This window comes from Annulohypoxylon maeteangense, assembly GCF_022496945.1.
Source record: "Annulohypoxylon maeteangense strain CBS 123835 unplaced genomic scaffold GGS22scaffold_26, whole genome shotgun sequence".
NCBI lineage: Eukaryota > Fungi > Ascomycota > Sordariomycetes > Xylariales > Hypoxylaceae > Annulohypoxylon > Annulohypoxylon maeteangense.
The window spans coordinates 176322-203050 of NW_025953273.1; the positions used below are offsets into that span (position 1 = coordinate 176322).

General features: G+C 47.2%; 11 protein-coding genes across 11 annotated transcripts; 7 read left to right on the top strand and 4 right to left on the bottom strand.

Annotated features, from left to right (window-relative positions):
- Nucleotides 1-507: 507 nt before the first annotated feature.
- Nucleotides 508-2294, top strand: GGS22DRAFT_84149 (uncharacterized protein). The gene is made up of 5 exons (XM_047968245.1): nt 508-934; nt 998-1017; nt 1082-1189; nt 1270-1655; nt 1715-2294. The coding sequence occupies exons 1-5, from the start codon at nt 703-705 to the stop codon at nt 2202-2204; spliced, it is 1236 nt and encodes a 411-aa protein (XP_047814297.1). The 5' UTR covers nt 508-702; the 3' UTR covers nt 2205-2294.
- A 660-nt stretch (nt 2295-2954) lies between these two features.
- Nucleotides 2955-5278, top strand: GGS22DRAFT_84245 (cytochrome P450). Its single transcript, XM_047968246.1, has 4 exons — nt 2955-3407; nt 3457-3607; nt 3659-3718; nt 3768-5278. The coding sequence occupies exons 1-4, from the start codon at nt 3354-3356 to the stop codon at nt 5105-5107; spliced, it is 1605 nt and encodes a 534-aa protein (XP_047814298.1). The 5' UTR covers nt 2955-3353; the 3' UTR covers nt 5108-5278.
- A 1000-nt stretch (nt 5279-6278) lies between these two features.
- Nucleotides 6279-7147, bottom strand: GGS22DRAFT_174943 (uncharacterized protein). Its single transcript, XM_047963175.1, has 2 exons — nt 6532-7147; nt 6279-6476 (listed from the first exon to the last, which is right to left on the bottom strand). Exon 1 carries the CDS (start codon nt 7019-7021, stop codon nt 6542-6544), a length of 480 nt encoding a protein of 159 aa, XP_047814299.1. The 5' UTR covers nt 7022-7147; the 3' UTR covers nt 6279-6476; nt 6532-6541.
- A 1152-nt stretch (nt 7148-8299) lies between these two features.
- GGS22DRAFT_193237 (uncharacterized protein) lies at nt 8300-9352 on the bottom strand (the record flags this gene model as incomplete). Its single annotated transcript, XM_047965360.1, has 1 exon — nt 8300-9352. One exon carries the CDS (start codon nt 9350-9352, stop codon nt 8300-8302), a length of 1053 nt encoding a protein of 350 aa, XP_047814300.1.
- Nucleotides 9353-10872: 1520 nt separating this feature from the next.
- Nucleotides 10873-11667, top strand: GGS22DRAFT_193238 (serine hydrolase FSH; the record flags this gene model as incomplete). Its single annotated transcript, XM_047965361.1, has 1 exon — nt 10873-11667. One exon carries the CDS (start codon nt 10873-10875, stop codon nt 11665-11667), a length of 795 nt encoding a protein of 264 aa, XP_047814301.1.
- A 445-nt stretch (nt 11668-12112) lies between these two features.
- On the bottom strand, nt 12113-14177 carry GGS22DRAFT_182317 (MFS general substrate transporter; the record flags this gene model as incomplete). Its single annotated transcript, XM_047963953.1, has 7 exons — nt 12113-12456; nt 12521-12700; nt 12761-13298; nt 13376-13593; nt 13643-13833; nt 13891-13946; nt 14013-14177. 7 exons carry the CDS (start codon nt 14175-14177, stop codon nt 12113-12115), a joined length of 1692 nt encoding a protein of 563 aa, XP_047814302.1.
- A 2821-nt stretch (nt 14178-16998) lies between these two features.
- Nucleotides 16999-19198, top strand: GGS22DRAFT_84282 (putative GMC oxidoreductase). Its single transcript, XM_047968247.1, has 4 exons — nt 16999-17287; nt 17338-18160; nt 18218-18800; nt 18892-19198. Exons 1-4 carry the CDS (start codon nt 17078-17080, stop codon nt 19100-19102), a joined length of 1827 nt encoding a protein of 608 aa, XP_047814303.1. The 5' UTR covers nt 16999-17077; the 3' UTR covers nt 19103-19198.
- Nucleotides 19199-20114: 916 nt separating this feature from the next.
- Nucleotides 20115-20900, top strand: GGS22DRAFT_193241 (uncharacterized protein; the record flags this gene model as incomplete). The annotated part of the gene is made up of 1 exon (XM_047965362.1): nt 20115-20900. One exon carries the CDS (start codon nt 20115-20117, stop codon nt 20898-20900), a length of 786 nt encoding a protein of 261 aa, XP_047814304.1.
- A 603-nt stretch (nt 20901-21503) lies between these two features.
- Nucleotides 21504-22770, bottom strand: GGS22DRAFT_84285 (uncharacterized protein). Its single transcript, XM_047968248.1, has one exon. The coding sequence runs from the start codon at nt 22700-22702 to the stop codon at nt 21707-21709; it is 996 nt and encodes a 331-aa protein (XP_047814305.1). The 5' UTR covers nt 22703-22770; the 3' UTR covers nt 21504-21706.
- Nucleotides 22771-23090: 320 nt separating this feature from the next.
- Nucleotides 23091-23734, top strand: GGS22DRAFT_174954 (dabb-domain-containing protein). The gene is made up of 3 exons (XM_047963176.1): nt 23091-23186; nt 23246-23356; nt 23409-23734. The coding sequence occupies exons 1-3, from the start codon at nt 23121-23123 to the stop codon at nt 23562-23564; spliced, it is 333 nt and encodes a 110-aa protein (XP_047814306.1). The 5' UTR covers nt 23091-23120; the 3' UTR covers nt 23565-23734.
- A 328-nt stretch (nt 23735-24062) lies between these two features.
- Nucleotides 24063-26541, top strand: GGS22DRAFT_174955 (uncharacterized protein). Its single transcript, XM_047963177.1, has 2 exons — nt 24063-24629; nt 24777-26541. Exons 1-2 carry the CDS (start codon nt 24550-24552, stop codon nt 25876-25878), a joined length of 1182 nt encoding a protein of 393 aa, XP_047814307.1. The 5' UTR covers nt 24063-24549; the 3' UTR covers nt 25879-26541.
- Nucleotides 26542-26729: the final 188 nt, after the last annotated feature.

Sequence of the window (26729 nt, forward strand, 5' to 3'; positions counted from 1 at the left end):
TGGAGTCTGGGTACGGAGGCGGTTTGAAATGTAGCAGTCACGATTAGTGCAGAAGCCTCCGTGTCCTCGATGTGCAACAGATAGAAGGGTAGGAGGAGTATTCGTGGGTAGTTCCGCACATTCAGGACATCCAATACATTAAAATGCAATTGTCCATCGTCTGCCTGTATGTAAGTCGTTCTCACCAACTCTAAGATATTGAAGCCGCGTATCAAAATCCGATCGAAAACGCCCCTGGCGCCAAGTTCTTGAAAGGGAAACAAAACCTACTATAGTGTGTGCCCATGTAAGCGTAATGCTTACCTTTCTCATCACGGTTACATTGATTCAGCCTCACAAGCTGCCTAAAAATCTGCTTCCACACCCTATCCACATAAGCCCTCTTTTTATTCCCACCAACTGCCGGTTGGTACTATTTCAAACAGTACCAACAGGGCCGATATTACCCACATACTGATCCACACATGCAGAAAGATCGTCGCGGTGTTCGGTCTCCTTCAAATAGGTGGCATCTTAGTTTAGAAAGAGTCGTCTCGGAGAGTGGGTAAGAATGCTCCGGAGCGGCGCATCAGACAGGTAAAATAGTACCCGTCCATCCTCCCAATGACCGCGATCTAATCAGTCATCTCCCCCCTTTCCCCCTTTTCATTTTCATTGTATCGTATAATTCTTTAGTTTTTTCTCAACTCCAGAGTCGCTGCTATGTCATTATCTTTGGATAATTTTCCAAATCTGTCGCCCAAGGAGCAACAGGAGATTCTCCAAGGCGCCGCACTGAAGCCTCCTAATGGCGTGATCTCCAATTTCAAGAACCCACCCAACGGCAACGCCTGGGGACTTTTCATCATCGTCTTTTGCCTCTTCATGACGACAGTGGCGGGCCTGATGAGATTATACTCACGTTTCATCCTCAAGAAGGCACACGTTGAGGATTGTAAGTATCCAAAACCGTACTTTTGCCCGCCTCGCACCATCCTAGTAACACAGTATACCACAGACCTAGGACTTCTAGCATATGTACGTCCCATATTCTCTCCTAAGCTAGCCGCGTTGCCTTTGTTTCTCACCTTCCTGTATCTAGGCAGCTTTTGTAGGTTGTGCTGGTAATCTCTTCGCTATCTACCACATCTCGGGATTTTTCGTGCACCAGTGGAATGTCCGCCTCGTAGACTACCTCGATATCGCTGAGGTTCGCATTTTTTTGTTTCCCCCCCTTTTCCCTGTCAACTTTGTGCTGTAGCCGATTATGTTTACACGCTCTCGTGGCAGATACTCATCATTTTCACCATATGCTACTGCCTTACCATGACTTTCGCCAAACCTGCCATCTTACTCGAATGGATCCGCATCTTTGTACCTCACCGCGAGCGCAATAGCTTTTACTGGGTGGCTTGGGTGCTTATCGTCACCAATGTGATGCTCTACTTCTCAGCAACCATCGCCACCATTTTCAACTGCACGCCGCCTAAGAAGTCATGGGAGCCATGGGTTGAAGGAATCTGCTCGAATCGAAGGGCGTTGGATGTGGGCGTGGCCTTCTTTAATCTCGCCATTGACACGTTTATTCTGGCTCTACCACAGAAGATAATATGGAGGCTTCAGATGACGATGAGTCGGCGGATCGGTGTCGCTACCGTTTTCTCTGTAGGAGTGCTGTAGGTTTTTACTTTTTCCGGTATCCATTGATTCACTGCTAATCGGCGCACTCCTATAGCGCATGTGGCTGCGCCATTGGGCGCTTGTACTACAATTGGATTGCCGAATATAGCGGTCAGGGCGATACTACCTATAGTATCTGCGCTCTTTTCTTCTGGGCCTTTGGAGAGCTGTCATGCGTCCTTCTCGTCTTCTTTGTGCCGTGCATCCCGAAGGCCATCGGCGAGAACCGTATCCACAAGCTAGCGTCGTTACTGAATAGCCAGAAATCAAACAAAGAATCGTCCAAGTCCAGGAGAGCTAATTTCTGGCCGCCGACAATTGGGAACGTATCAGTGAGGCCGAGAGAGTACCGCGCGATGGGCGATGGCGGAACGAGTGTAGTGAGTCTGTCTGAGCTAGAGCCTAGGGAAAGGACGGAGCATAGACGCGGTGCGAACATTGATGTCGAGGTGGCTTTTTCGAAAACATCGGAGGAGGCCCATCAGCCGTCGACGTACCAGGAGACCGAAATCGTAGAGCGGCAGCACCCATGGATGCGATCTTAAGCGGGTTGATACCTGAAATAGAACGGAAATTGTTACTAGCACGATATGTATCCACCTAATAGGAACATGGAATTCATAACCGCCATCAAATTCATTTTTCCGACTTACGAGTCTGTAGTGAAGATTCAGCCCTAAGTTCAGTAACCTAATGCGTTCGTAGGTACCTATTGTACATTCGCATCAATTCTAGGTAATTAGGTACTTACTTGCCTATGCCACGGGGTCAGAAAAATGATCATCGCCCCTAAGACTGTGCCTTCCCACTTTCGTATGCACAGTGCATCCAATGAAACCATTTCTAATTCTCACTGCCGGGGCAGCGGGGACATGTAAGATTCCAGCCCCACATCATAAATAGGCACCAAATACCTACCTGCCTACATACCTACCGTGAGAGCACTGAGGGGTATTTTAGATTTCTTCATGGTCCAGCCTTGCTGACTAGGAGTACATACCTAGCAGCCTAGGTAACTACGTCAATACTTGGTTCACACCCATCCTGGTGTATCGAACAGGCTGACAGATAGCGTACGGGAGGAGCCGGAGCCACGCCACCGCAGATCCCGACTACAAACACGTACCTTCGACATTCGTTTGGGGTGATACAAGACATACATTGCATATCCGCTAAGCCCTGAATAGCTTCAAGTCTTATGTACCTAGGTAGGTAGGGTGATACAAGACAACCAACAGCTGCAACACCTGGCCATAAACTACCAGCCCCCACCCTAATTCATCCAACATCCGCCAGAACACTCTCATTCTCTTTGTGCTCGTGGGGCTGAATGGCACGTAGAAAGTAATATACCTACCTAGTAGGCAACCTTGAAAGTTCTAGTTGGTTAGGATTACGTTGGCTTACCATACATCGGCATTACTACCGTTATGCTTTATTCTCTTTCTTCTCCCAACAGTTACATCCTATGTAACCCCAAACGCTGAAGCCTTCATAGGACCCATTTCGTAATATCGAGAGCCGCGTAGTTTTAGTTCTTTGCGCGCGTAATTTTTCTAGAGCCTCGTTTCCCCCTTTTCGCCCATCCTTCATGTTTCTCTTAGTCCCCGACTAAGAAATTAAGACTATTTGTTATTTGGTTGCTTTAATTCATACTCTATTTTGCCTCGGGCATCTCGCAAGCCAAAGACAGAATGCCAGCACTCGCATCATACGCCGCTTTGGCTGCCTATTTCCTTGGTCCTTTGGTACGTGGTCTGAAGCTCCAACATAGCGAGTAGTGATTAATCATACCAGATACTCTTCATACTAGTGTCCAGATTTAATTCTCATCCCTTGAGCAAATTTCCCGGGCCACCGCTAGCCCGGTTCACTGACGGCTATGCCGCCATCCATGCATCTCAGAGACGGCTTCACCTAGCCACATATCAAGATCATCAAAAATACGGTACACATGATCATACTTTGACCTGGACTTCTCACTGATGAGCACAAATAGGCCCCGTGGTGAGGCAAGGACCGAATCGGCTCGTATTTAACACAGTAACAGCTCTGCAGGGTGGGGATATCACATACCCCGAAACATCGGCGTTATTAACAAAGTCCAGACATCTACCTCAGCCAGCGGGTGACCAAGAGTAAAGTCTATCTAAAATCGCTTCTTAGTACCAGTAGGCCAAGCATGTTCAATGCCCTAGACAGGGCAGAACACAGCCACAAGCGGCGAGTAGTCGGGCAGCTCATTACGGAGCGGTCCATGCGCCTCTTTGAGCCAACCATGACGCTAAAGATCAACGTGTTTCTCCGCCAACTTCTCGCCTCCACCGAGAAGGACGAAGTCGTCAACATGACGATGCGGTGCCAGCGCTTAGGTGCCGATGTCGTCGGACTTCTCGCCTTTGGGTATGAGCTGAACACACAGACTGAGGACACCAACACGATAATCCCAAAAGCCATGAAGGCGACCAGCTACCGCATAGGCCTATACATGGCATGGCCGAACATCTCATTTGTCGACCCCGTGATCCACTGGCTCGGCCGGAAGCAGATCCCCAAGTTCTACAACGCGCTAAGGAATATGATTGGTACGCGTATGAGCATGCCCAAGGACTCGGCATACGACCTCTACGCGGTAGCATCTGGAGACATCACACCTAACGGCGAGAAGGGCCTTCAGGGTACCGACTTGTGGTCTGAAGCATCCTTCTTTGTCATGGCTGGCGGCATGACAGTGTCTACGCTCATGAGTGCTGTTTTCTTCTACCTCACCCGCCACCCGGACGTGTACGCACGTCTAGCGGCCGAGATCCGTACCACTTTCACCTCAAGTGAAGCCATCGCCGGCGGTCCACAGCTTAGCTCATGCAAGTACCTCCGCGCCGTTATCGACGAGACTATGCGCGTCGCACCCCCGACAACAGCTACACCCTGGCGTGAGGATGACGTCTACTCAGCCACGCGGCCTCGGTCGGACAGTCCGTGGGTTGTGGACGGGCACGTCATTCCCCCTGGGGTCGCTGTCGGAGTGAGCCCGTATAGCATGCTGCACAACGAGGCATACTTCCCCGACCCGTTCGCCTTCCGCCCCGAGCGGTGGCTCGACGGTGAGGACGGTAAGGACGGTGCATTCAACGAGGAAACGCGGGCTATCATGCGCCGAGCCTTCGTGCCCTTCGCGTTAGGCGACCGTGCTTGTGCCGGAAAGGCCATGGCGTACCTAGAGACAAGCTTAACCATCGCCAAGACACTGTGGTATTTCGATTTCGAGACCGCTCCCACAAGCGCGGGAAAAGTAGGGGGAGGAACTCCCGGCAGGACAGACGGTAGAGATCGAGTGGACGAGTATCAGCTCTACGATATATTTACAGCCGACCATGACGGGCCGAATGTGATATTCAGGCCCCGTGCCCAGTTTATGGACGAGTTGAAGTTGAAAAATGACGCATGACAGAAATGCAAGTCAGGAAATTCGCGAACGTCTGACGCAGAAAGTTAATAGACAATCATTCAGGATGGTGTCAGAAAAAAGTTGCCCATGTGGTAATATCACTGTACTGCACTGTGATTTAATATATCCCCTGTGTTACACAGTCACCTATTATGATCCGAAGTAGGATTCGTACGATACCTATAAGCGGGCCAAGTGCATATTCAGGCTTACAGTCAACCGATAAACCCGTCACATGGGAATACAATCCCATTGTATAAAAATTATAAGCCAAAAGTGACTCTTCGCGTTGTTGCACAACGACTGGTAAGTGTAAAATTCCATTGAGGGAGTTCTTCCACAACTACCAAGTGCACACATAGATGATGTTTCCCTCCAGATATATAACCATCGTCGGCGCCTCAGATCCAGAAACATGTACTCATCACCAACATCATCATCTACAAACATACCTACAAATCTATCAAAACCATCAACACTCACCATCTCATACTTAACAAAAACCAACTCATTCAAGATACATTCCTACAACATGACTTCTTCCCCTGTGGACGTCGCGACCCGGGATCGCAGATCAAACACGTACACATGCTCGTGTGCATCTTGCGCTTGTACAGAGAAGGTCTCGTCTTCTGGTATGATATGCAACTATTGCTCTAGCAATCATCCTAACTAATAAATACCGGATACCATCCCAGAGCTCATATCCTGGAGATGGATACATATATGTCGGCTACTTGCCCCGGACTGGTTGTCGTGTAAGATTCCCCCTGAGATCATGTATTAAAGACATCTAGTCTGCGTGTTGGAGATATCTTCAGATTTTGGGTACTCATGTACCTTCCCTCAAAACGAGCATGTTGGGAGTTTTGTCATTCTGAATTGGGAGTTTTATATTGCGAACAAGTTGAATCTTATATCTAGAATGTAATCTAGTGATCATTGTAGGCAATCTCAACCATTATCCTACTTAGCACCTACCCATAACTTGGTTTCCAACGTTCTTATTATTGATTAACAACCCTAATTACAATCTATCTCGCGAACAACGTATATCTTGCTAAATGTGTGCTGTATGATGAAAATTTAGAGAAAATGGGTGATTTAAAGCTAAAATAGGGGCACAACTGATAATGTCAAGGGTCAACCCCTATTTAATTGCAGACAGTGAATGCAGACATAAATTGACCAATTCTAAGCTAACGACTGTCTAATAAAATGATGATCCAATTCACCTGGAATATAATACTAAATGAGCGTTCTTCGGAGACCCATCAGGGTCCCCTCAAAGGGTCCTTGTGACCTCCGAGCAATTCTAACAACAATAACCCCCAGCGAGTTTCGGCATACAGGTCGAAGACGCTATACTCTATCATTCAATTAGCTTCTAGCCATGTAGGTATCGATTGATTTCAGAGTCTTACACGTCAGATCTTAATCCAACAGGTATAGCTTGTAGTATGGTCCAGCGCCGTCCATGTTGATGCAGGACTGATCCGCATTGATTTGTTTCTCTATACCAGCTGATTGGCTGGCGTCATTGTATCGATGGGCCAAACACGGCTTAGAGTTGTGGGAAGTGGAATGACACTTGATGAACCCTCCGCCGCTTCCAATGATGCCGTTGTCGGCACAGTTGAAGCTGATGTTGTTGGCATCCTTCTCACATTTGTCATCGTAGTAGAGCTGGCACCAGGTTGCTTGGGTTGCAGGGAGCAAAAAGGCAGTCATGAGAGTGCCGATGAGACCGGAGAACTTCATGGTGATAGAGATGTGAAGAAGGTTTGGATATGGTCTGATTGAAAGTATTGAATTGTGTGTGAGATGATGTTGAGTGAGTTGGGGATAGGCAATAGGGAATCTTGACGAAATATTTATATTTTTTCGTTCATTAAGAATTGTATTCATCTCCATAAGGCTGTACCAAAAATATCACAGCTGAAATTTCAAGGAAACGTCCAAAAGACGATCATGACGAGTTTCTTATTCCTCTTGAGATTATGGCTGCTGACATTGCAAAAAATAATGAGGCTCGTCTTTTACTACTTGGGTATAGTCCGCATTCAAATTCATAGAAACCATCAATTATTTCTAAGTAAAGCGCAGTTCGTGATACCATGTTTGAAACGAGGGGGCGTGATGACTGCCTTGTAGGAAGAAAAGGTTATATATTTTGACGTCGTCAGCCATTCCACAGAACACAAGATTTCGAACTCAGCCGCAACGCCGCACGCCGTCGTGTCATCGGATCGGCAGTGGTAACATTATCTCTGCGCAGCTAGTCGGAGCTGTGGCGCCCGTGAATAATAGATCGCCGTAAATTTTTGGTGGGGGCTCGGTGCTAAGAATACCTAACGGCTCATCTTATATTGTGGCAGCTGAGGTGGCTTTGGAATCCACCACCTTGTGGATGAGTTCCTGCCCGTCCTAGTTTCGTAGGACGAGTACACAACTAGATACATTTCGTTTCATGCCCAAGCAATCTCCGAGAACTCGTAACGAGATCCTGGCGTTGGCGATCATTCATTATCAAGACTCCGTATGATTTTCCCCGATTATGTCGAGCTTTGCATATGAAGCATCAAGAATAGGTAGGGTTAACTTTTCCTTTTTTCGCAAAAGAACAGAAATCCTCCTCACTGTGTCTCGTCTCTCTTCCACACAAATTCTAGATTTTGCTGTTCACCGGCTGCCAAATCTTTGGGTTCTAGCACTATGCGTTCACAATTCGTAAAATAATCGAGGTTCGTAATGTTATAGTATAAGTTTCGGGATACATATGGATGCGGTCGTGACATCCCAGCACTGCTATCAGTTTCCGACTGGTATCATGCTTTATAACCCTGCCACCAAGCAGTGACATAGTACCTAGTTTGGTCTGAACTAATAAACGTTCTCATCGGGAGGAAACCACTTAGGAAACCACTCTCTGTATAGCACCTCCATCCTAAATGTGTTAACGGCCCCTCCGTCCATTGCGAACGGCATTGGCACGGCAGCGTCTCCCGCCTCGCTACCTTCCCAGTCCGACCAATATTCCAGAGGGTCGTCTGCGAAAGCAATCTCTCCGTTACGATGTTGAAACTGCCATATCTCGGTAGGACAACATAGTAGTCTTCCACCGGGGCGTTGAACAGTAACCCTGTGACCATTGCGATAGAGCGGTTGAGGTCGCCAATCGAAAATGGATTCCTAGACCCACCATGGTGATTCGCGTAACCGCTTGATATGTGAGGCGAGCTCGCGAGCCTCGATTGGGTCCTGCTCCGGATTCGGAATAACATCATTATCGGGATCAGCGTGAAATACAAGCCCGTGTCTATCCCTCCAGTCTCCGTTCTCTTCATCCAACAATTCAAAGTCATCTGCATAATCCACTAAGGCAGTTAGCCGTCGGCTATCGAGGATAGCTGCAGTCCTCCAAGTATCAATCCCATAACCAAGCTGCCTACCACGGACATACGCAAATTTGCTGACTGCAATATATTCTTCCAGGGTTCGGTTCTGCAATATGTCGCTGTTCTTGAACGAGTCGTCGAACAGGATAAACACAGAATCCTCGACATTAGAGGGTATGATGATAAGATCATCTAGCTTGATTTCATTTGAGAGTATCATATTTACGAATGTTATGATTATCCCCGGGGGCATATTTTCGTCTGCTCGGAGAAATCTAAGCGTTTTTGCGTGTCTCTTGACGAGGCGGATTAGTCTGCGATGGCTAATCCGCGTGTCCGTGATGTGTAGATAGTGTAGTCTGGGAAGATGAAATGTAGGATGGCTTAGGACAACATAGGATCCGTCGAAAAGCGGACCTGTTTCATGTTTTGTGATATAACTCCTCTCAAAACATAATCGAAGGTGCGTAAGACCCTTCGCTGCCATGATGAAGTCGCGTAGTTGATGCAGGTCCTGACGGGTCTTTGTCATGCTGATACACAAATCGAGATGCGTTAATTCTGGGAAGAGGGTAGGAAGGTACTTGAGTCCTATGTTGGGCAAAGCGCTATGTCCATTGGTATCGGCATAATAGAATCGAGTTAATCCAAATTTTGGATGTTGTGGGAAACTCGGCATCCTCAGTCCAAGATGTAAGAGGGCGTGAGCAGACTGGGTTATGTTGGACCCAATGGAACCTAAACCTGCACTCAGGAGCTGAGCTGTTATTGGATAGGCAGTGGGCGACTTGGTTAATAGGCGACATGGGTGCATCGGTTGGCAGGCTAGAGTATGTAGTCTGGGCATGGTATCCAACGCCTTCTAGAACTGTATCATGAAGTCCTCGAGCTTAGACATCTCATTTTTAATCGAATCACTGGTATTCCGATCCCCGCTCATGGCAAACTGTAAAGAAAACCAGAATAGATCCCTTATTTGAGAAGCTAGTTCGAGATAGAAGAGCTGCATATTTGCATCTTCCTCGAGCGAGTTGCGCGATGCCCGAGTGTCATCAAGACCAGCTTGATTAGGGAGATACCAAGAGGGAACGTCGTTGCCGATTTCGTACCATACGAGCACTCGAGGGCATCTTGAAAGGTGAGGGCGTGCTGCAATTTTGAAAAATATATCGCGATCTTTTTTCAGCCGAGAGATGCATATTCGGTGGAATAGAAGATCGGTGGCTTGACCTGTCTAGGATCTTGACACCTGCCTAAATGACTTGAGGTCATCATACGTAATTCCGATACAAGTAAATATAATGTACAATATCTCTGATGGCAAGTGTTGAGTCATGGTGGCATACTAGAGCTTTTCTAAACCTATGGCGGTGTTTGTTTGACTTGGTGTTGTGTGTTGTTTTGCGTTATGGTTGAATCGAATAGAACCAGTTGGAATAATGTACCTAAATATGGTTGGGAGGTAACTGCGTTCCTTCTAATAGGATGGTTAAGAGTGTTCTTTCTAACATTATACTTACCTACACTATAAGCTCTGGATGCAGTTGGCCACAGGAAGTCGCAACTTGTACGAAGTAGTATGAACGACGCCAAGACCAAGGTTACTTCCAGTACTTCCCCGCAAATTGGTTCATGGCTATGGCTTCAATGATTGAAACAACATTATACCCAAGACATGAACGTCACTGTCACTGAACGATTAGTACTGGATAGTCCTGTCTTAAAAAGCATGTTAGGTAGTTACTACTTACCTAGTATATGAAGTGCTATTGTCTGACAATTTAAGCAAGTAGGTATTGCGTTTAATACCCCGGAGTCTACTCCGCATCCACAGCTTACGAAACCTGTCGCAGCGGTTTGTTAGCGCCGCGTCCACACGAATTACCTAACCCGGCTTACTTATCAGATGTAGGTAGGTAGTAGGTAAGCAAGGCGGAGGCGTGGGCGAGAGGAAGAGACTTTGAGTTGGTGAAGTCCGAGACAAGAATGTATCGAAAGAACCTGATTGGCTGTCGAGATGTCTCATTAATAAATCCTGCTCCTGCTCCCCTCTCCGACACATGTCAGCGGCAACCGGAGTTTCTGCATTGCGGCTTAAGGTGACAACCTGTCGCTCACCGGTGACATCTTGCCTTAACTTCTTTTGCTTCAAAACAGCCTGTTTTGCATGCGTCGATTCTTCTTTTTTGTTAACATGTCCATATAAAGCCCGTGTTTCGTAGTTGAATTCTATTCGGACCCCAAGCCACATCATCGTCGTCTGACATCCCCCCCGCATCATAAATCGCGCCAGGGATAGTAAGCAGCGCCTTAACCACCATTTAATCATCTTAATAATACGTCCGAAACACCCGCTATACGCCCATCATGGCGCGCAACGGAGACTCGACGCTGCATTTGCCGCGCATCCTCTGTTTGCACGGCGGCGGCACCAACGCCCGCATATTTAGGTTGCAATGCCGCGTCATGTCGAGGATGCTGGAACCCTACTTCCGGCTTGTCTACGCGGAGGCGCCTTACGAGTCCTCCGCCGGCCCGGACGTCCTGTCCGTCTATGCCGAGCACGGCCCCTTCAAGCGCTGGTTGCGCTGGCTCCCGGATCAGCCCGAAGTCGAGGACGACGCCGCTATCGGGGAGATCGATGCCCAGCTTAAAAGTGCTATGGAAGAGGACGATCGCCAGGGCGCTACGGGGTTGTGGGTCGGCCTGCTCGGGTTTAGTCAGGGCGCTAAGTTAGCGGCGAGCCTACTATTCAGACAGCAAATTCGAGCGGCGAAATTGGGGACCGCGGTGGCAGGCTCGGATTGGAAATTCGCGGTGCTTATGGCTGGGCGGGCGCCCATTGTGAATTTGGCACCTGACGTGTTTAGGTCGTCCATGCTGCATCACCCGTCGCAAATCGGGCTCATAGGCAGTCCAGATCTGATGGAGATAATGAAAGGGGAACACATCTTGAACCTTCCGACTATCCACGTGCACGGTTTAAGCGACCCGGGCTTGCATCTACATCGCGAACTGTACGAGGAATACTGCGACCCGGCGAGTACGAGGTTGGTTGAGTGGAACGGAAATCATAGGGTACCGCTTAAGGGAACAGACGTGACCCCGGTAATAGACGAGATTTTAGATGTTGCAAGGGAAGCTGGGGTGTTGAAGGGCTGAGATGATGTTGTTTCTACGCGTATGTGCGTGATCTATGGATAACGGCGTGACGATGATATATTCCATTTTTTATCTGGTTTTTTCTTCAATTGGATTAGATACCGTTTGCGTGGTGCATTTTAGATTTAGAAGGAATTCAACATGGAAATGTTGATGCTTGCTTAGATATCTCAAATATCCCAGAGGACGAGGTAATGAAATAGACTGGAAACACATATTACTTAGATTTGCTTATGTATTTAAAGCATATGTGATTTGTCATGTATTCAACTATGCAACAAACCACTCATTACATAATACGATTTATCGGCGATTTCAATTATTAAATCAAATTCTAAAATTTGGAACCGGCCACGACTTGGATCCTTCACCTTCTTCATAACCTAACTCACATCCGTCTAATCCACCTAACCTGTCTTCTCTAACCCATTCCATTCCACTCCATCTAGTGTTGAAATCGGAAATCTAGACGTTTATTTCCTTCATCAGTTGTTGTCGAGAGATACTGGAGCTTCTCATCGTCCGTCATTGCATTCCACCTCTTATCTCTGTACCTGTTCCTGAGGACATAATACACTTTGGTGAGGCAGTAAAGGACGATGTTCATTATGAGGATTCCCAAAAGCTGTCTGTTACCCCTGCGATATAGAGGCGCATCATCCGCGCGGTATATGTTCGACGATATGATACCGCCGGCCTGGCAAAACATATTGTAGCACGCAGCCGAGACCGTCCGAGCGCGCACTGTATTAGAGTTGCGCGAGTTCCAACCGACCTGAATAGGATGTGCTATCAATCGCATGTTAGCGTTTCTACGAGAATGGAAAAGAAGAGGTCGGTAGATAGGATTCACCATTTGGATATGCCAGCAGGAGTGTGGTCACGGCCCAGATGACCCATCTGCTAACATTCGCCGTGTTCGCGACATTCAAATAAATTAGGAAAGGCAATATCCAGAGTTGTCCGATTATGGCAACGAAGGTAAGTTCCTTGAATATCTCGGCGGCGTATGTGAGGGAGAGCATCGTGATAACTACATCGAACAGTTAGCGACTTTTACCACTACCGTTTTCTCATAGATTCTTCTTCATACTGTGGAGTACAGTCCATGGGATTGAGAGTAAGTTTGATGTGAGTGTACTGAAATTCATCTGTCGGAGGGAAAGCGTCAGGTATTGCTGCTCTGGCGTCGACGGGATCTGGAATGTAAGCCCGAGGATATACAGCGGCCAAAGATCGAAATCCTTGAGACACTTCCATAACAGTCTCGGCGTGATTGGCTGTCGGTTATGCATGTCGCTCTTACTCGGGTCCTCGCGTAGGACTCTGTTGACGATGATAGTCTCTTCTCGAGGCGTAAACCACCCATTTTTCCCTCGGAACCAATTGGCTGTCTGGCAGGGACCTGGTGGCATGAGGACGAATGAGAACAATCCGACTATTAGAGTTATCAGAGCTTCAAGCAAGAATAACCAGCGCCAACCAGCGTATCCTAATACGCCTCTCATTTCTAGGAACCCGGCGGCTAGGAGACCGCAGAGGATATCGGCGACGCTCATCATAGTCCAGAAGAAGCCGAGACGGATAGATAACTCATGATGCTTATAAAAATAGGACAGATAAAGAATAACCTGCGCATCAAACATTTAGCATTTCTCTGACATGAGACAATCAACACGAGAGCACACGGCAAGGACGAGGAACTTACGTCGGGGATGAAGCCTCCTTGTAAGAATGCGAGAAGAGCACGCGTCACCAAGAACGAAGTCCGACCCGACAGCCAGAATTGGCTTCCAGCCACGATACTCCACAGGACCATCTGCGAAGGGATCCACCTGTCCGGACCCATCCACTTCGAGACAAGCTGAGAAGGAAGTTCTGCAATCAGAAATGCCAGCTTAAACACAGTATTCCCCAGATTATAATCTACATTATGGTTAACACTATTCGACATGACGAAGAACAAGAAGCGTACCATTCGTGGTTAAATGAAGGTCGATTAGGAAGTCGTCGGTTAGAGCTTGTGCTAAGTTTGCTCTATCCAATTCCAGCGCCATGAACATGATACAGGCCCAAATCATGATCCTGAAGTCGATCTTGCGGATTATCGCATACTCCTCTGACCACGTCCACCGAGCTTTGGGGTCGAAACGATGCGAGTTCTCCCTGACGATACATGTGAGATCCCGCCAAATTTTTAAAACAACCTACAGCATAACATACCAGTCATCTCCAGGCATATACGTCTCCGCTGTCTTGGGATCATCGAAAACGCTGGGCTAAATAGTGCTCCCATGTTAGCGATTTGAGTGAAGTCGGATCGCGTCGGGCCAGATAATTGTTACCTGTGTGGCAATTGTTTCTGGGTCGAAACCCCTTGCGCGTTGAAACCAGAACCTCTTCTCTTCCTGGGGAACGCCCAGTGGTTGGATGCCATCACTGTCGAGCGAAGTAGTCGACTCGGTGACAATTTTCTTGTCGTCACTACTCTTAACAATTACGGTCGCCATCTTGATGATGAGTTCGCCCGGGTATGAGCTTGGTCGATCTCAGAACTCCCGCCTCATATATAGAAGTAGAGGTGGAGAATACGCCACGGTACCGGCTGGATGGTATCATTTGCAACGATAATTAGCTACACGCATCGGGCCAACGCCGCCGCGCTTCCTGGGATCTCCAGTGTGGGGGTTCACATCCGTCCCGGATATTGAAATACCTATCGATCTGTTACCCAGTTTATGGCTACTGCACGAGGCTGCGACCCAAAAGCCAGTAGACTAATTTCAATTCAGTAAGTCTACAGTGAATCTTTTCACTTCGCTATATTAAGACTATTGTGTCTAAAGACATTCATGCGCCCGCCTAATTCACTCTCCGTAAGTAATATGATGTTGTTTTACGAAGCTCCAGATATTTTACAACACCATGAACCATCGGAGATGGTTCGCCATATCAGGTACTATGGCCGCCAATGGATTCCCAGTCTTCTAACCTTGCAATGACGAATATGTGGTGGGGTTCAGAGTGTCGACATGATATCCTGATCTTAAATAACCCACAAAATCACAAACAGTGCCGGTTAAGATGAGTTATACCACGAGGTGATATCGGGCAGAAATTTTCTGTTAGCAATGCTTATCAATAAAAGGAATAGGCCATCATTCTTCTTTCCAGATATATATATCTATCAGCTCTCAGTTATGCCTGTTGAAAGCATTGCAGAATGAGTTTTCGAGATCATAATGATGCCAATTGGAGGTTAGATGTCGTGATATATCGCCATCGGATCTCCTCCCGATCATCAACAATCGCTCAACTCTCATTCGCCATTATGGGAGAGCTGAAGATTGCGCGTAAGTCCCCTCTAGATAATACTTGATTGAGATGCTAGACACTTAGATGTTACGCGTATGTTCTAATTCATCGGAGAATAAGGGGCGAGATAGCGCGAGTTTTTTTTGATTACGTCATCAACTGTCTAACATGGTATCAAGAGATTGAAGTCCTCAGCTCAAGATTATTCTTTAATGAGCCATATTTTATGCGTTCAAGATATGTTTAATCGCACACAGGTATCTTTTTAAGATTTCTTAATAGATATCGCAGTTATTAAGTATGAAGTAATAAGTTAAATACATTCATACGATGTGTCCCAATGGACTTACATTCGAAAGGTTCTAGAAGGCGAAATGTTTCCACGACCTATGCCGAATACAATCTAACCCAATAAGTTATCAAATCGTGGGGGTTTTTTGTATGGAGTTTGGGTCTTAATAAGAAACATCACTGTTCATCTTCGTCGCGTCAACGTATAAAGATCTTATTGAGAACCGTTACGGCACAGAGGTTCGAAAAACGAGTCTACTAATTAACCTATCTTACATACCACTATATTAATTAGGTAAGTATTTCCAGTATTAGGTACTTATTATCTATCCAGGTACCTATATAAATAATTAAGATGCAATAGCAGTTTATGAGTGAGGAAAGATCATTGTGTAGACTTGAAGCCATATCATGAGATAACCCTAAGCGCAGACATCAACTCTAACCCCAACCCTTACCCTTACCCCAATTCAAAGTGATGATTACCTACTTAAGTAATCTGACCCACCTTATCTTTTTAATCATTAGGTATTAAATTACGTCCCAAAACCCCTTGGAATGATATATCAGTAGGCAATAAGTGCGAAAGTCTGGTACAGATCTATAAAATGTGAGAATGCTAGGAGTTTAAGGCAGAATTAGCCCTAAAGACAAGGTATGTAGACATGGTGGTCTGATTTAGTTCGAGTTGATGCATGGGTTAGTCGGGAGCTTTGGGTCAAGGCGGATTTTGGAAGATATCGCCGAGCCTAGAACATGGCACAGAACCTTGGCTTTGAGGCACATAGCAAAGTCAGTACTACGTATTAAGTAGTCGGCAAAGACAAGAAAAGAAGGTGGAATTGACAACGCTGATCCTCCAGGTTTGCTGAGGCCACAGATGCAATTCTCGGGTCCTAACCCTATTCATATATAAAATGCGACCGTATCGGTAGGTATCGGATAGTCGGATACGGACACGGATCCGAGTATATCACGGAAATAACAACGGGACTGTTCTTGCCTATTGTTTTACATCTTGCCTGAACCTTAGCGGCCGGACTGCCGATCTCTTTCATACCGTCGCCGATTCGAAAATCCTCCATATTACGGTGCGGAATGATTCCGAAGCCATAATTATATAACACTACCTAGGTACCTAGTAATTAACCAACTCCTACTACTACACCAAAACATCAAAAACAAACGTTGAAGATCCAAATTTATCACACACTTGGCGAAAATGGGATTGGTAGTTTTAAGTAATTTGGCACTTACTCAGGGTTCAGTGAAGGATAACTCGCTTATCTCAAGACGCTTTCCCATTTGCGACACCCTTCGACACTAACCGCGGACAGTGGCGGGGCATAACAGCTGGGAAGATATCCTGGGATGGTACCTACTACATACATGGCGATGCACCCCGGGTTGGATAAAAGGCATCTCAAAACTGGGCGTGCATCCTGCGGGATCAAATATTAGACTAGGTATATCGTTTAAACCCACCACTTGATACCATTCTTCGAAGAGTCTATAGTTGTCCCTGCATTTGTCTTGAATCATTCTATAGACTTGGGTTACGAATGTACCAACAACGGCTAAAAGGTTACCTAGCTTGTGTAACCTACCTAATAATTGGATCATCTTACCAACAGTCCGCGACTTTGACCCCCTGAGTATTTGTGTCACAAGGCAGAAATTCCCCGCTCTAAATTTGGAACGGAACACGCCATCAGCTTATTTGTACAAACTCTTCAAATATATCTCCCGAAGTTCCCTTGTCATCTTTTCTCATATGCAAAAGTAGTAGGGTTTGAGCCAAGACATGGCGACTCAATTTTTCGATTTTGTCATAATTGGCGGAGGGACGGCCGGGTTAGTCTTAGCTAACCGTCTCTCCGAGGACCCGAGCCAACGGGTTCTTGTCTTAGAGGCTGGCGGTGATCTGACCGGGGACCTCCGAATCACCACCCCAGCCTTTTTCCAAATTCTTCTCGGATCAAAAGCCGATTGGGCCTTTGAAACCGAGTCTCAGGTACGCCCAATTCTTTGTTTGTTGGATCTGGTCACTAAACCCCGTTTAAGTTAAATCTTGGGGGTAGACGTGTGGCTTTAAATCAAGGCAAAGCGCTGGGGGGTTCGAGTGCCATCAACTCTCACGTATTCATACCTCCTTCTAAGAGCCTGGTTGACTCCTGGGAATCTTTGGGGAATGATGGGTGGAATTGGGACGCCCTTCAACAATATTATGCAAAGGCATATACATCACCATACGTTGACGAAGCCACCAAAAACTCGTTAGGGATAGATGGGTGGGCTTCGAGAAACGAGTCATCAAAAGGCCCAATACAAGCCTCTTTTTCCGGTGACAGCTCTCATCCCATCCGGAAAGCTTGGACAGAAGCTTTCAAGAGCAATGGATATTATATGCCCACTGACCCTTTTCTAGGGGCTTCTGTGGGAGGGTTCAGTACTATGGCAAGTATACATCCAGAGACCAAGGAACGAAGCTATGCTGCTTCGGCATATTATAATCCTATTAGGCACCGGGAAAACTTACACATTTATACAAACGCCTTAGCCGAGAAAATTCTCATCGATGGCAGTCAGAAATCAAGAGCTTATGGAGTTCAATACAAACAAAACAACAAGATAAAGACTGCTATTGCTGCGAAGGAGGTGATATTGGCCGCAGGTGCTTTACAGTCCCCGAAACTGCTAGAACTTTCTGGAATAGGGAACCCGAGAATACTTGAGAAATACAAGATTCAAGTCATCAAGGATCTACCCCAAGTTGGTGAAAACCTACAGGATCATCTAGGTTGTTACGTAAGTTACGAGGCAGCCGACGACATTGACACACTCGACGATCTGGTACGACACGATCCGGAAGCACTTGGAAAATCTAGTACGCGATATGAACCTATTTTCTCTAAGACTAACTGTTATTGACACAACACGATAGTGAAAGAATATGCATCTGATAGATCAGGCATGCTTGGCTCTCTTGGTGTTTACGCATACGCGTATATGCCTTTGGTTCATTGTATTTCTGGCGATAGCCGTCGTACGCTGAAGGAACTACTGGATCAACACAGACCGACCTTGGGGAAACAGCCCGACGAAGCTCGGGACCGTATCTACTACGATACCACAGAAAAAACACTGCTGAACCCAAAGGAACCGTCAGGAACCTTTCTTGTCGCACTATCGCAACCTCCAACCCCAATGGAGCCCGGGTCGAGTTCGACAGGTCCTCTGAAAGGTAAATTTATTACGTTTAGCGTAATGCTATCACAGCCTCTTTCTCGTGGGAGCGTCCATATCAATTCCGACCAGATCTGCGCATCTCCTCTCATTAATCCCAATTATCTGTCAAACCCCTTAGACCTCGAGGTCCATGCGCGCCATGTACAATACATTGAAACGATCGCCACATCGCCTGCGTTCAATACGATACTCAAGCAGCCCCTCCGCCGCAGCAATTCGTCGTTTGATATGAATGACTTAGACCAAACTAAGGACTATGTTAAGTCAAGTGCAGCATCGTCAGTACATTTCATTATTCCCAAGATCCCCTCATTCTTCATTTCTTTATCTACCATGTAGCCAACGTCGCTGACAAAAAAAATACGACAGGGTATGGCACGTATGTGGCAGCTGTGCCATGCTTCCAGAGGACAAGGGTGGTGTTGTGGATACGCGACTAGGGGTCTACGGAGTAGAGAACCTGCGTGTAGTAGACGCGAGCGCCATCCCGCTAATTAGCACCGCCAGCATGCAAACTACCGTATACGCCTTCGCGGAACGGGCTGCCGATTTGATTAAGGAGATACATGGGTTGAAATGATGGGAGTTGGGAATTGGGCAGATACCTAGGTAACGGAAACAATTGGGAGTTGATGGAATCTGTATTGAAATGAATTGCTAAGTCGATCTAAGAAGCTGAATCAAACATATCGATATGTATAAGTCGCTATTTTATATTATATTACCCCTTGTCCTTTTAAACATTATCATGCAAACACCTAGGTATCTATCCATAATTAAGTTGCGCAGATTCGTCCATTACACATGACTACAGGATGAACCCGATATCCCCTCTACAAAATGGGAGCCTTGTCAATTATTCAAAACTGCCTAAAACGGCGATAACCTTAAGAACAAACATATGATAAGTAACAGATAGATACTAGATATACTTCAAAATGGGTTAATAGAGTACCTACCTAGGTATTAATCTACCGTTCGCGCTGCGAATTTAAATGAAGCCTAACATCTCTTGCCTACCGTTAGATAGGAGTAACCAAGCAGACGCAACAAACACCACAAATGCGCAAAAATGCAAGCGATCAAAAGCAGGTAACTGATTCAACATATACTCCCCACAAGTAAACCAAGCCATCACATTCCATCTCACTCCATCTCACTACTCAAAGGTGCGTCACGCAACCAGCATAACCCACAACAACCCATGTGTCATTCGCGACGCAAATCAAGTTATCCACGAAACACCGGTACCACACACCTGACGAGTCGTGAATGGAGCAGCGGGACAGAGCTATAGCGCATAAGGCATGCCACGTAAGTGAGAACACGTCGAAGACCGTGATTCAGGCCCAGCACATCCTACCAATAAGGAACGTCTTTTTAACGAGCGCCGCCCCAGTCTGGAATCTGGCGATCTATTCGCTGCTTCGAATTCCGAAAAAGACCGCATTTGCGAACCTGATCGTTTTTTTTTGGGTTTGATACCTTATACTATACTATACTGCCTACCAAATGGGGAGTTTATGGAAATATATGTTGTCGTTGCTGTGAATGTGAAGCTACATAGGAAGAAACCAACCGGGCCAAAAAAAATGAACGACCGGCGCCCCAGCGCCGCCGCCTCCGACGACACAAGCAGCGTGTACTCCGCACAGACACTCCCCCCGCCGCCCCCGGTCGCCGAGACAGCGCGCGCCTCACAATCGAGCTTCGCATCGCGGGCATGGATCTTCGGTAAAGTGCCCAGCTACCACAACAGCCAAAGACGGCCGCATCTAGACCCGGTCGCGATACGGGAAAGCGTAGCGTACCCGTCGGCGTCGAGCTTCGAGGCGACGATCGAGAAGGGCACGGCGCGGTGCGGGAGACGCAATTCGACGAAGCCGCAACTGGTGGATTTGGGCGGGTTGAGGAGGACGGTGAAGCGCATGACGACGATACGCAGGGGGTCGGAGCAGCGGAGTGCGGTGGGGGTTGGGGCGGGGGCGACGCCGGGGACGTTGAGGGAGGCGTTTGGGCAGGCGGGGGGTGTGGAGGTTAGACGAGAGGAAGAAGTGGCGCGACCGCAGACGCAGACGGACACACAGACGCAGGCGGAGACGCAGAGACGAAGTGGAGAGCGGGTGTCTCAGACTATTACGTTTAGTCCGCCGACGGACCTGCAGTTGGCGACGATGATGTACCACGAGACCCAGAACGATATCGTGAGTCGGACGAGGACGGAATCGCCGACGTCGCGAGTACCTGAGATGCCGTTCCGAGATAAAATAAGGGGGAAGCATTTTAGTCGGACGACGGGGAACCTGGAGAGGGAGGTATCGAGTTATGCGAAGTATAAAAACCGGGGGTGTACTTCGTCGCAATGCGCTGTGATATGATAATAAGGGTGGATCATCCAGTGGTTATAGGGTTGAGGGCTTCATGACAGCGGGCGGCTTAGGTACATGGAATGATATAGAAAATCAAGGAGTTTGGGTTCGGGAGATACCTATTCCCTTAGAGATCCTCCTAATGGGATGAGATGTGTATCAATGGATCATAAAGCTGTATATAGGCAGTTATAAATATGAATATTAGCGTTGTTTGTCTTGAATGAGGTGTGTTATTCGGTTCCGCGCTCTTCGACAAGTGAAACGTAACCATCACTTCACCTTTGGTCCACCATATTCGTGTCGCTTTCCCTTAGCTTTGCTTGACCTGCACTATTCTTCCACACCATCTACCTTTTCCACTCCCCTTTCACCTCAACGTTCACCTCTGCCAACTCACACCCCTTAGAATACAACTTGTTACGTTTAATGCCACCAAAACAGCTATCGCCGAACATCGCTGATGAAGTGTTTATCACCGAACAATTAAGGGTCCTGAATATACTGTCTGGCGTCAGCCATGGCCGTGAAATGGCTGCTAAGTATATGTCAATTTGTACGGGAGTAGTCTGAGTGATCGCGGGTAACCCCAGTAGCCATCAACCAGAATGGGGGTAATGCAGGTGTGCCTAGTAAGTCCGATGGAATATGAATGCCAGCACATATTGGATACATGCTGGTTGAATATAGAACAACCGAAGTGATCACCACGCGGGGTAGAAATAGGAGACAGCTTTTACGATATTGATCAGCAGCAGTCCTCAGTCAGAAATGAGCAACCAAAGATAGATCAAGATCTTTCTCTAATATTGCATTTACTTCTCCTCCGTAATCTTTGCTTCTTGATTCTTCGTCTTCACCCTTTCGGCCCACTTAGTGATGTAGTTGATGTCTATATCGTGCTGTTCGGCTGGCATATACATCCACTTTTCCGATTCAACGCTCCAGCCTCTGTTTGGGAGGTATGCTTCCAGCATATAATAATTGTCTCTGTGGAATGGAAAGTCGAAGCTTGGTGGTCCACTCCGCTCTAGGAACAAGTCTGAACCCAAATCCACGTCTTCTTGTTCCATCCGGAAACGTCGCCGCCTATTGCCTTTATTTGCGGCTTGGCGACGAATAGATCTTGTCGTCGAGTCTAAATGGGCCTCGAATAGCCGCGCGTGCCAGAGAGGACTGTGTAAAGCCTTGCGTACAATATCAGCATTTGATGATATTAGAACCTGGTTCCATTTAGGATTGACTCCCCTGGGGATCATTGGAATGGGCTCCCCAGCATCCAGATGTTTTTGCCAGTGGGCGAAGTCCGGGATTAGACATAGGGATGACCATCGCAGTAAGCAAGTTAAGCACGTGCAAATTTCCGCGGGATCGGGAGGCTGCACATGTAGGTAGGGCTTCTTATGAATGACAAGAAGCTCCTGCCGATCGAGACTTTGGACGTAAGGTTGGATGTTGGGATCGATATGTTTCATTAAGATAGGAAGCCGGAAGCATTTCTCTAAGCAGACATAACGCCAACTTATGATAGACCTGGCAATCCGACGCTCATCCAGAATGATGAAATTACGAAAAGCTCGGCTAACTCGTTGGAGGTTGAAGATGTCGCTAGGTCGAAGATATGTTAAGATACCCAAGACAAGCTCATAAGGTAGGTCCAAGAGATTTTGCGATTGAGATTTCGGGTTTTTGACCTTTTTCGCCTGCTTCTTCCGGGCCCTCTCTGTACGTTTGGAGCGGAGAGTGAGGGTTTCCGTCTTGTCTTCTAATTCCCCTAACTCCTCGTCATCCGGTCCGTCGATTTTTCGCATATCGACGTATTAGACCTAGTTTTAAGATATCCAAGAACGCCTGATTTATCTTAGATTTTATGCCGATTCTGACTTCAATGTTGTTGATTTAGGCAGTTATTGTAATTGTCGTAAATCGGAGTTAAGAAGAGGGTAGTGGAGATTGGAGGTTGACCGATTAGCGATTGAAGATCCCCCCCTCAGCTAAACCAATAAGGTTGCCATCGGTCATCAGTAGCCGATTATTGGGGGCATAGCTGCATAATTACGCATAATTACGCAGAGTACGTAGAAGAACTTAGCCGTTAGCTTATTGGTGCTAGAAGACAACCTTTGATAATAGGTCGCTGACGAAAGACGAAAGTATATAAGAATGGGTATCGAACATCATGTAACCCATCCAGAAAGATGAAAACCCTAAACTTCAATAATCCTCACAATGACAGTCTATCATATCGTACAATTTCAATTCAAAGCGCTCGTGCCGCCCGACGAGGACAAAGCCGTGAGTAATCGTTAACACAGATACTTACGTGGGTACCTAGGTAGACTGACTCTATTCAGGCTTGTCAGCGCGTACTAGATCTTGAGACAAATTGTCTCCATCCCGCATCTCAGAAGCCCTACGTGAAAGTGCTAGGGGGTGGAAAAGATAATAGCCTTGAGGGTCAACAGGTTAAGTCTTACATTAATTGTCCCGATTTCAAGCTGACCCGCCCTGTGATAGCACGGGATGACTCACGCATTCATCCTTCAATTTGAGAATGAGGACGATAGGAGATATCATGTTGAGAAAGATCCTGCTCAACTAGAATTCGCCGCGAGTATCCGAGACATACTTGAGGAAGTCCAAGTTATCGATTTTACTCCGGGAGTGTTCTAAGTTTGAGACCTTTGTATAGTGGGTGTCAATTAGGAGTTTGTCGTTTGTCGGAGTTGAAAGGTGGTTTGAAGATGACGTCCATTAATTTGCAACGATGGTCTAAAGTATCTACAGGGAACAGAGGACTGTAAATTGTGATCTATCCAATTTGAATAGATAGGAAAAAGAAAAGGAATAATAATGGGTGATTGAATACTATGGAATTTGAATATCCTTAGATCTCAATCACAACTTTGGAATGCATAGGAACGCACAATTTGGATGGATAGGAACATTGGAGGAATCTAGAATTCTTCAGGTTGCTGGGAAACTGCACGTAAGCACAAGCACTAAAACTAAACTGGGTTGGTTAATTAACAGCCCTACGTCATCCCCCACCTTAGCTCAAATAGCCTTAGCTAGCAGCAGGCAGGCAGGCTAGGTGCACTGCTACGATAACTGGTACTGGGATGCTGGGGGTACTGGGGTACTGTACCTATCGTTTGCAAACCCGCAATTAGCTGCTACAACCGAAAAACCATCAGTTCGATGTTCATATGTTCATCCTCCATTCTTGGTTCTAACCCATATTTCCTCTCTTCAACTTTAAACCAACCAACCTGATTCACTATTCCGATTTGTTTTCAACAAAGAATCGACCATAACCTCCTTAATTGATACATAGGTAATCTGTCAATTCAACAATTAGGAGGCGATCTTCTTGACGCCCGCGACTGATCAAAACAGTCCCTTGTCTTCTTCTCTACTATTCCGAAACCCCACCATCCACCACCGTTTACCATCTTTCATCCATTAACCATCAACCATCACATCAGCCCATATCACATCCTCATCCTGCTTTCTGCGACGAACATCCTCCCGAGTTCTAACCGAGACGCGCTAACGACGCGAACCTGCTAATCCGAATTTGAAATCGATTCTCGATCATTCTTATTCCTCATCATTCCATCTTTTCTCCTCGATAATCGTAATAAAAACAGCAACCATGTCGCAGCAACCGACAGCGCCAATGCTTATCAACGTTCCTCCACCGCCATCTAACCCAGAGACGCCGTCGGATATGCCGTATGTTATTTTTGGCTCTTTATACTCAGAACCCGCACCCCCCATATGCTCGACACAGTTTGCCATCCCGCGCAGCTTCTCTGTACCTACCGTTCTATATGGCCGTCCTCCATCCAGCCCTTCATTCTCTAATCTGAGCAACTACAGTGGAACGCCGACGAGTACTACAACCTCCCTCTCCGCCCTCTCCACGACTGCTATCAAGGATGGCCATCGAGGCCATGCCTTCCATAACCTCGGAGGTCCCCGGCATCAACACCATTCATCTACGAATTCCCTTGAAGCCGAACGGGCTGATCGAATTAGCCGGCTTGCCGGCCTCGAACGTGTTTCTACTCTCCGCGCCCCTAACCAAAACCAACACGGCGGGAATGGCAATGTCGCACAGCCTGCGCCCGTTCCAACGGCCGCTCAACAGGCAGCAGCGGCTGCTGCCGGTCTAACGCCCGCCTTCTTTGATTCGAACGGTCAGCCGACAGCTTTGACTAAGATAAGCACTGTTGGTACGGCTTCTGCGACGGGTAGTGTCGGTGCGCGAACCACAACTGAGGCGGAGCAATTTGCCGACGCTGATATGGACGCCGATCTGACTGAGGTCGATGAGGATGGCATGTCCATGGATACGAACTACCGCACTATGGATGTCGACTCTACCTCTGGCCCCATGGACCCCATGGACGAGGACATATCAAGTCGCTCGGTTGGAGGCTTTGAAGACCGTATGAGTGATGATGGTACCGCCAGCCTTGTCGCCTTTGGCGAGGGCGCAAACAGCACAGTCAGTGGGCCCATTTATCACCGCCGACCTCTACCCGGTACCGCTGGCGCAACTGGCATCTGGGCCTTGGAAAGAAGCAGCTCTGGTCTTAGTCAAGAGGCCATGAATCGTAATCGAGATATGCGCGACATAGGAAACGACACCCCTATCAGCGCATCCGCCGCAGCAGAGACACGTCAAGCCAAGTACGTCGATGGTGTGGCCGTCGATGGTGGCGGCCACGTCGGTACATCGGATGATGATGTCTTTGTCGACACCACAACCCGAGGACCTGTACCCGTTCAACCCGGCCAACCCCGAACCAGCGCACTCCGTGAAGGTGTGGGTGGTCCTGCTACAAGGGAAGCCGCCGAGCGCATCATCCGAGAACGTCTTGATAGTGGAGAAAACACACGCGCCCCAGTCCTAGGTAACCCCTCCGGCAAAGATGGAGATAAGCTAGGCAAGTTCTACTTCGAGGAGAAGAAGTAGAGTCAGCCGGACAACGGAGCAGGCACTAATGGGAGTGGGCCTGAACAGTGCGCAGTTGATTACTAGGTTTTCTTTTACATGCTTCTATTATAGGATGGAATGGTGTTGTAATGGCGTAACGCGGACAAGATAAAATACCACTAAACCATGGCACAATAGTGGTAAGGGTGGTTCAACCAACTGTCTTTTTTACCCGCCTACTACTGGATGATATGGTTTTTCTTATCGTACGAGGGCGGGAACCTGGACCTGGAGGAGGCATACATGGGGATACAAATCGCAGATCACGGCTTTGACCGTGTATTACCTGCGATGGCTTGATACTTCAGAAGAATAGGAAAGAAGAGGTAAGGGCTATTTTGATTAGGATGGTCCTACTTGTATGTTAGGTGATTTGTCGGCTTGGGCATAGGGCGGGCGGTTTTATGGTCAAACCCGAGGCCCAGGATTGCTTTTAATACGACGTTGGACGGATTTGCCGTTGAGTTACTTTTATGAAGGTTTGTGTTCTGTCTGGGCATAACAGCGATGTTAGGATCCTTCGTGTGCTTGGTGAGACGATATGTATGAATATGTAGCCTGCAAGGAATGCGATCATGAGGATACCTCGGTTTCTTAATAGGTCCTTTCGAAGTGGAACTTATCCACTCTAGAATCTAGATGTCTATACCCAACTCCACCAGAAAGAGGAGCCGCAATAGCAGTGGAGTCCAGTATATTAACAACTATACTAACCTCGTATTAGATGAGCCCTACTTCCGTACACTAATCTCTTTAAACTTCTCGAATCAAAAATTAGGTAACTGAAAGCACAAATTCCATTTCACTTGATTTGCCCTTTGAAGTTTAAA

Excerpts from the sequence above, each read along its gene's own strand:
- GGS22DRAFT_174943 (XM_047963175.1), bottom strand. The coding sequence starts at position 7,021 with ATGGAGATGAATACAATTCTTAATGAACGAAAAAATATAAATATTTCG.
- GGS22DRAFT_84282 (XM_047968247.1), top strand. The coding sequence starts at position 17,078 with ATGGCGACTCAATTTTTCGATTTTGTCATAATTGGCGGAGGGACGGCC. Across the intron at positions 17,288-17,337 it reads CCTTTGAAACCGAGTCTCAG|TTAAATCTTGGGGGTAGACG; the intron begins GTACGCCCAATT and ends ACCCCGTTTAAG. Across the intron at positions 18,161-18,217 it reads GGAAGCACTTGGAAAATCTA|TGAAAGAATATGCATCTGAT; the intron begins GTACGCGATATG and ends ACAACACGATAG.
- GGS22DRAFT_84285 (XM_047968248.1), bottom strand. The coding sequence starts at position 22,702 with ATGCGAAAAATCGACGGACCGGATGACGAGGAGTTAGGGGAATTAGAA.
- GGS22DRAFT_174955 (XM_047963177.1), top strand. The coding sequence starts at position 24,550 with ATGTCGCAGCAACCGACAGCGCCAATGCTTATCAACGTTCCTCCACCG. Across the intron at positions 24,630-24,776 it reads GAGACGCCGTCGGATATGCC|TGGAACGCCGACGAGTACTA; the intron begins GTATGTTATTTT and ends GAGCAACTACAG.
- GGS22DRAFT_174954 (XM_047963176.1), top strand. The coding sequence starts at position 23,121 with ATGACAGTCTATCATATCGTACAATTTCAATTCAAAGCGCTCGTGCCG. Across the intron at positions 23,187-23,245 it reads CGCCCGACGAGGACAAAGCC|GCTTGTCAGCGCGTACTAGA; the intron begins GTGAGTAATCGT and ends GACTCTATTCAG. Across the intron at positions 23,357-23,408 it reads ATAGCCTTGAGGGTCAACAG|CACGGGATGACTCACGCATT; the intron begins GTTAAGTCTTAC and ends GCCCTGTGATAG.
- GGS22DRAFT_84149 (XM_047968245.1), top strand. The coding sequence starts at position 703 with ATGTCATTATCTTTGGATAATTTTCCAAATCTGTCGCCCAAGGAGCAA. Across the intron at positions 935-997 it reads GAAGGCACACGTTGAGGATT|ACCTAGGACTTCTAGCATAT; the intron begins GTAAGTATCCAA and ends AGTATACCACAG. Across the intron at positions 1,190-1,269 it reads ACTACCTCGATATCGCTGAG|ATACTCATCATTTTCACCAT; the intron begins GTTCGCATTTTT and ends CTCTCGTGGCAG.
- GGS22DRAFT_84245 (XM_047968246.1), top strand. The coding sequence starts at position 3,354 with ATGCCAGCACTCGCATCATACGCCGCTTTGGCTGCCTATTTCCTTGGT. Across the intron at positions 3,608-3,658 it reads TCAAGATCATCAAAAATACG|GCCCCGTGGTGAGGCAAGGA; the intron begins GTACACATGATC and ends GAGCACAAATAG. Across the intron at positions 3,719-3,767 it reads CACAGTAACAGCTCTGCAGG|ACATCTACCTCAGCCAGCGG; the intron begins GTGGGGATATCA and ends AACAAAGTCCAG.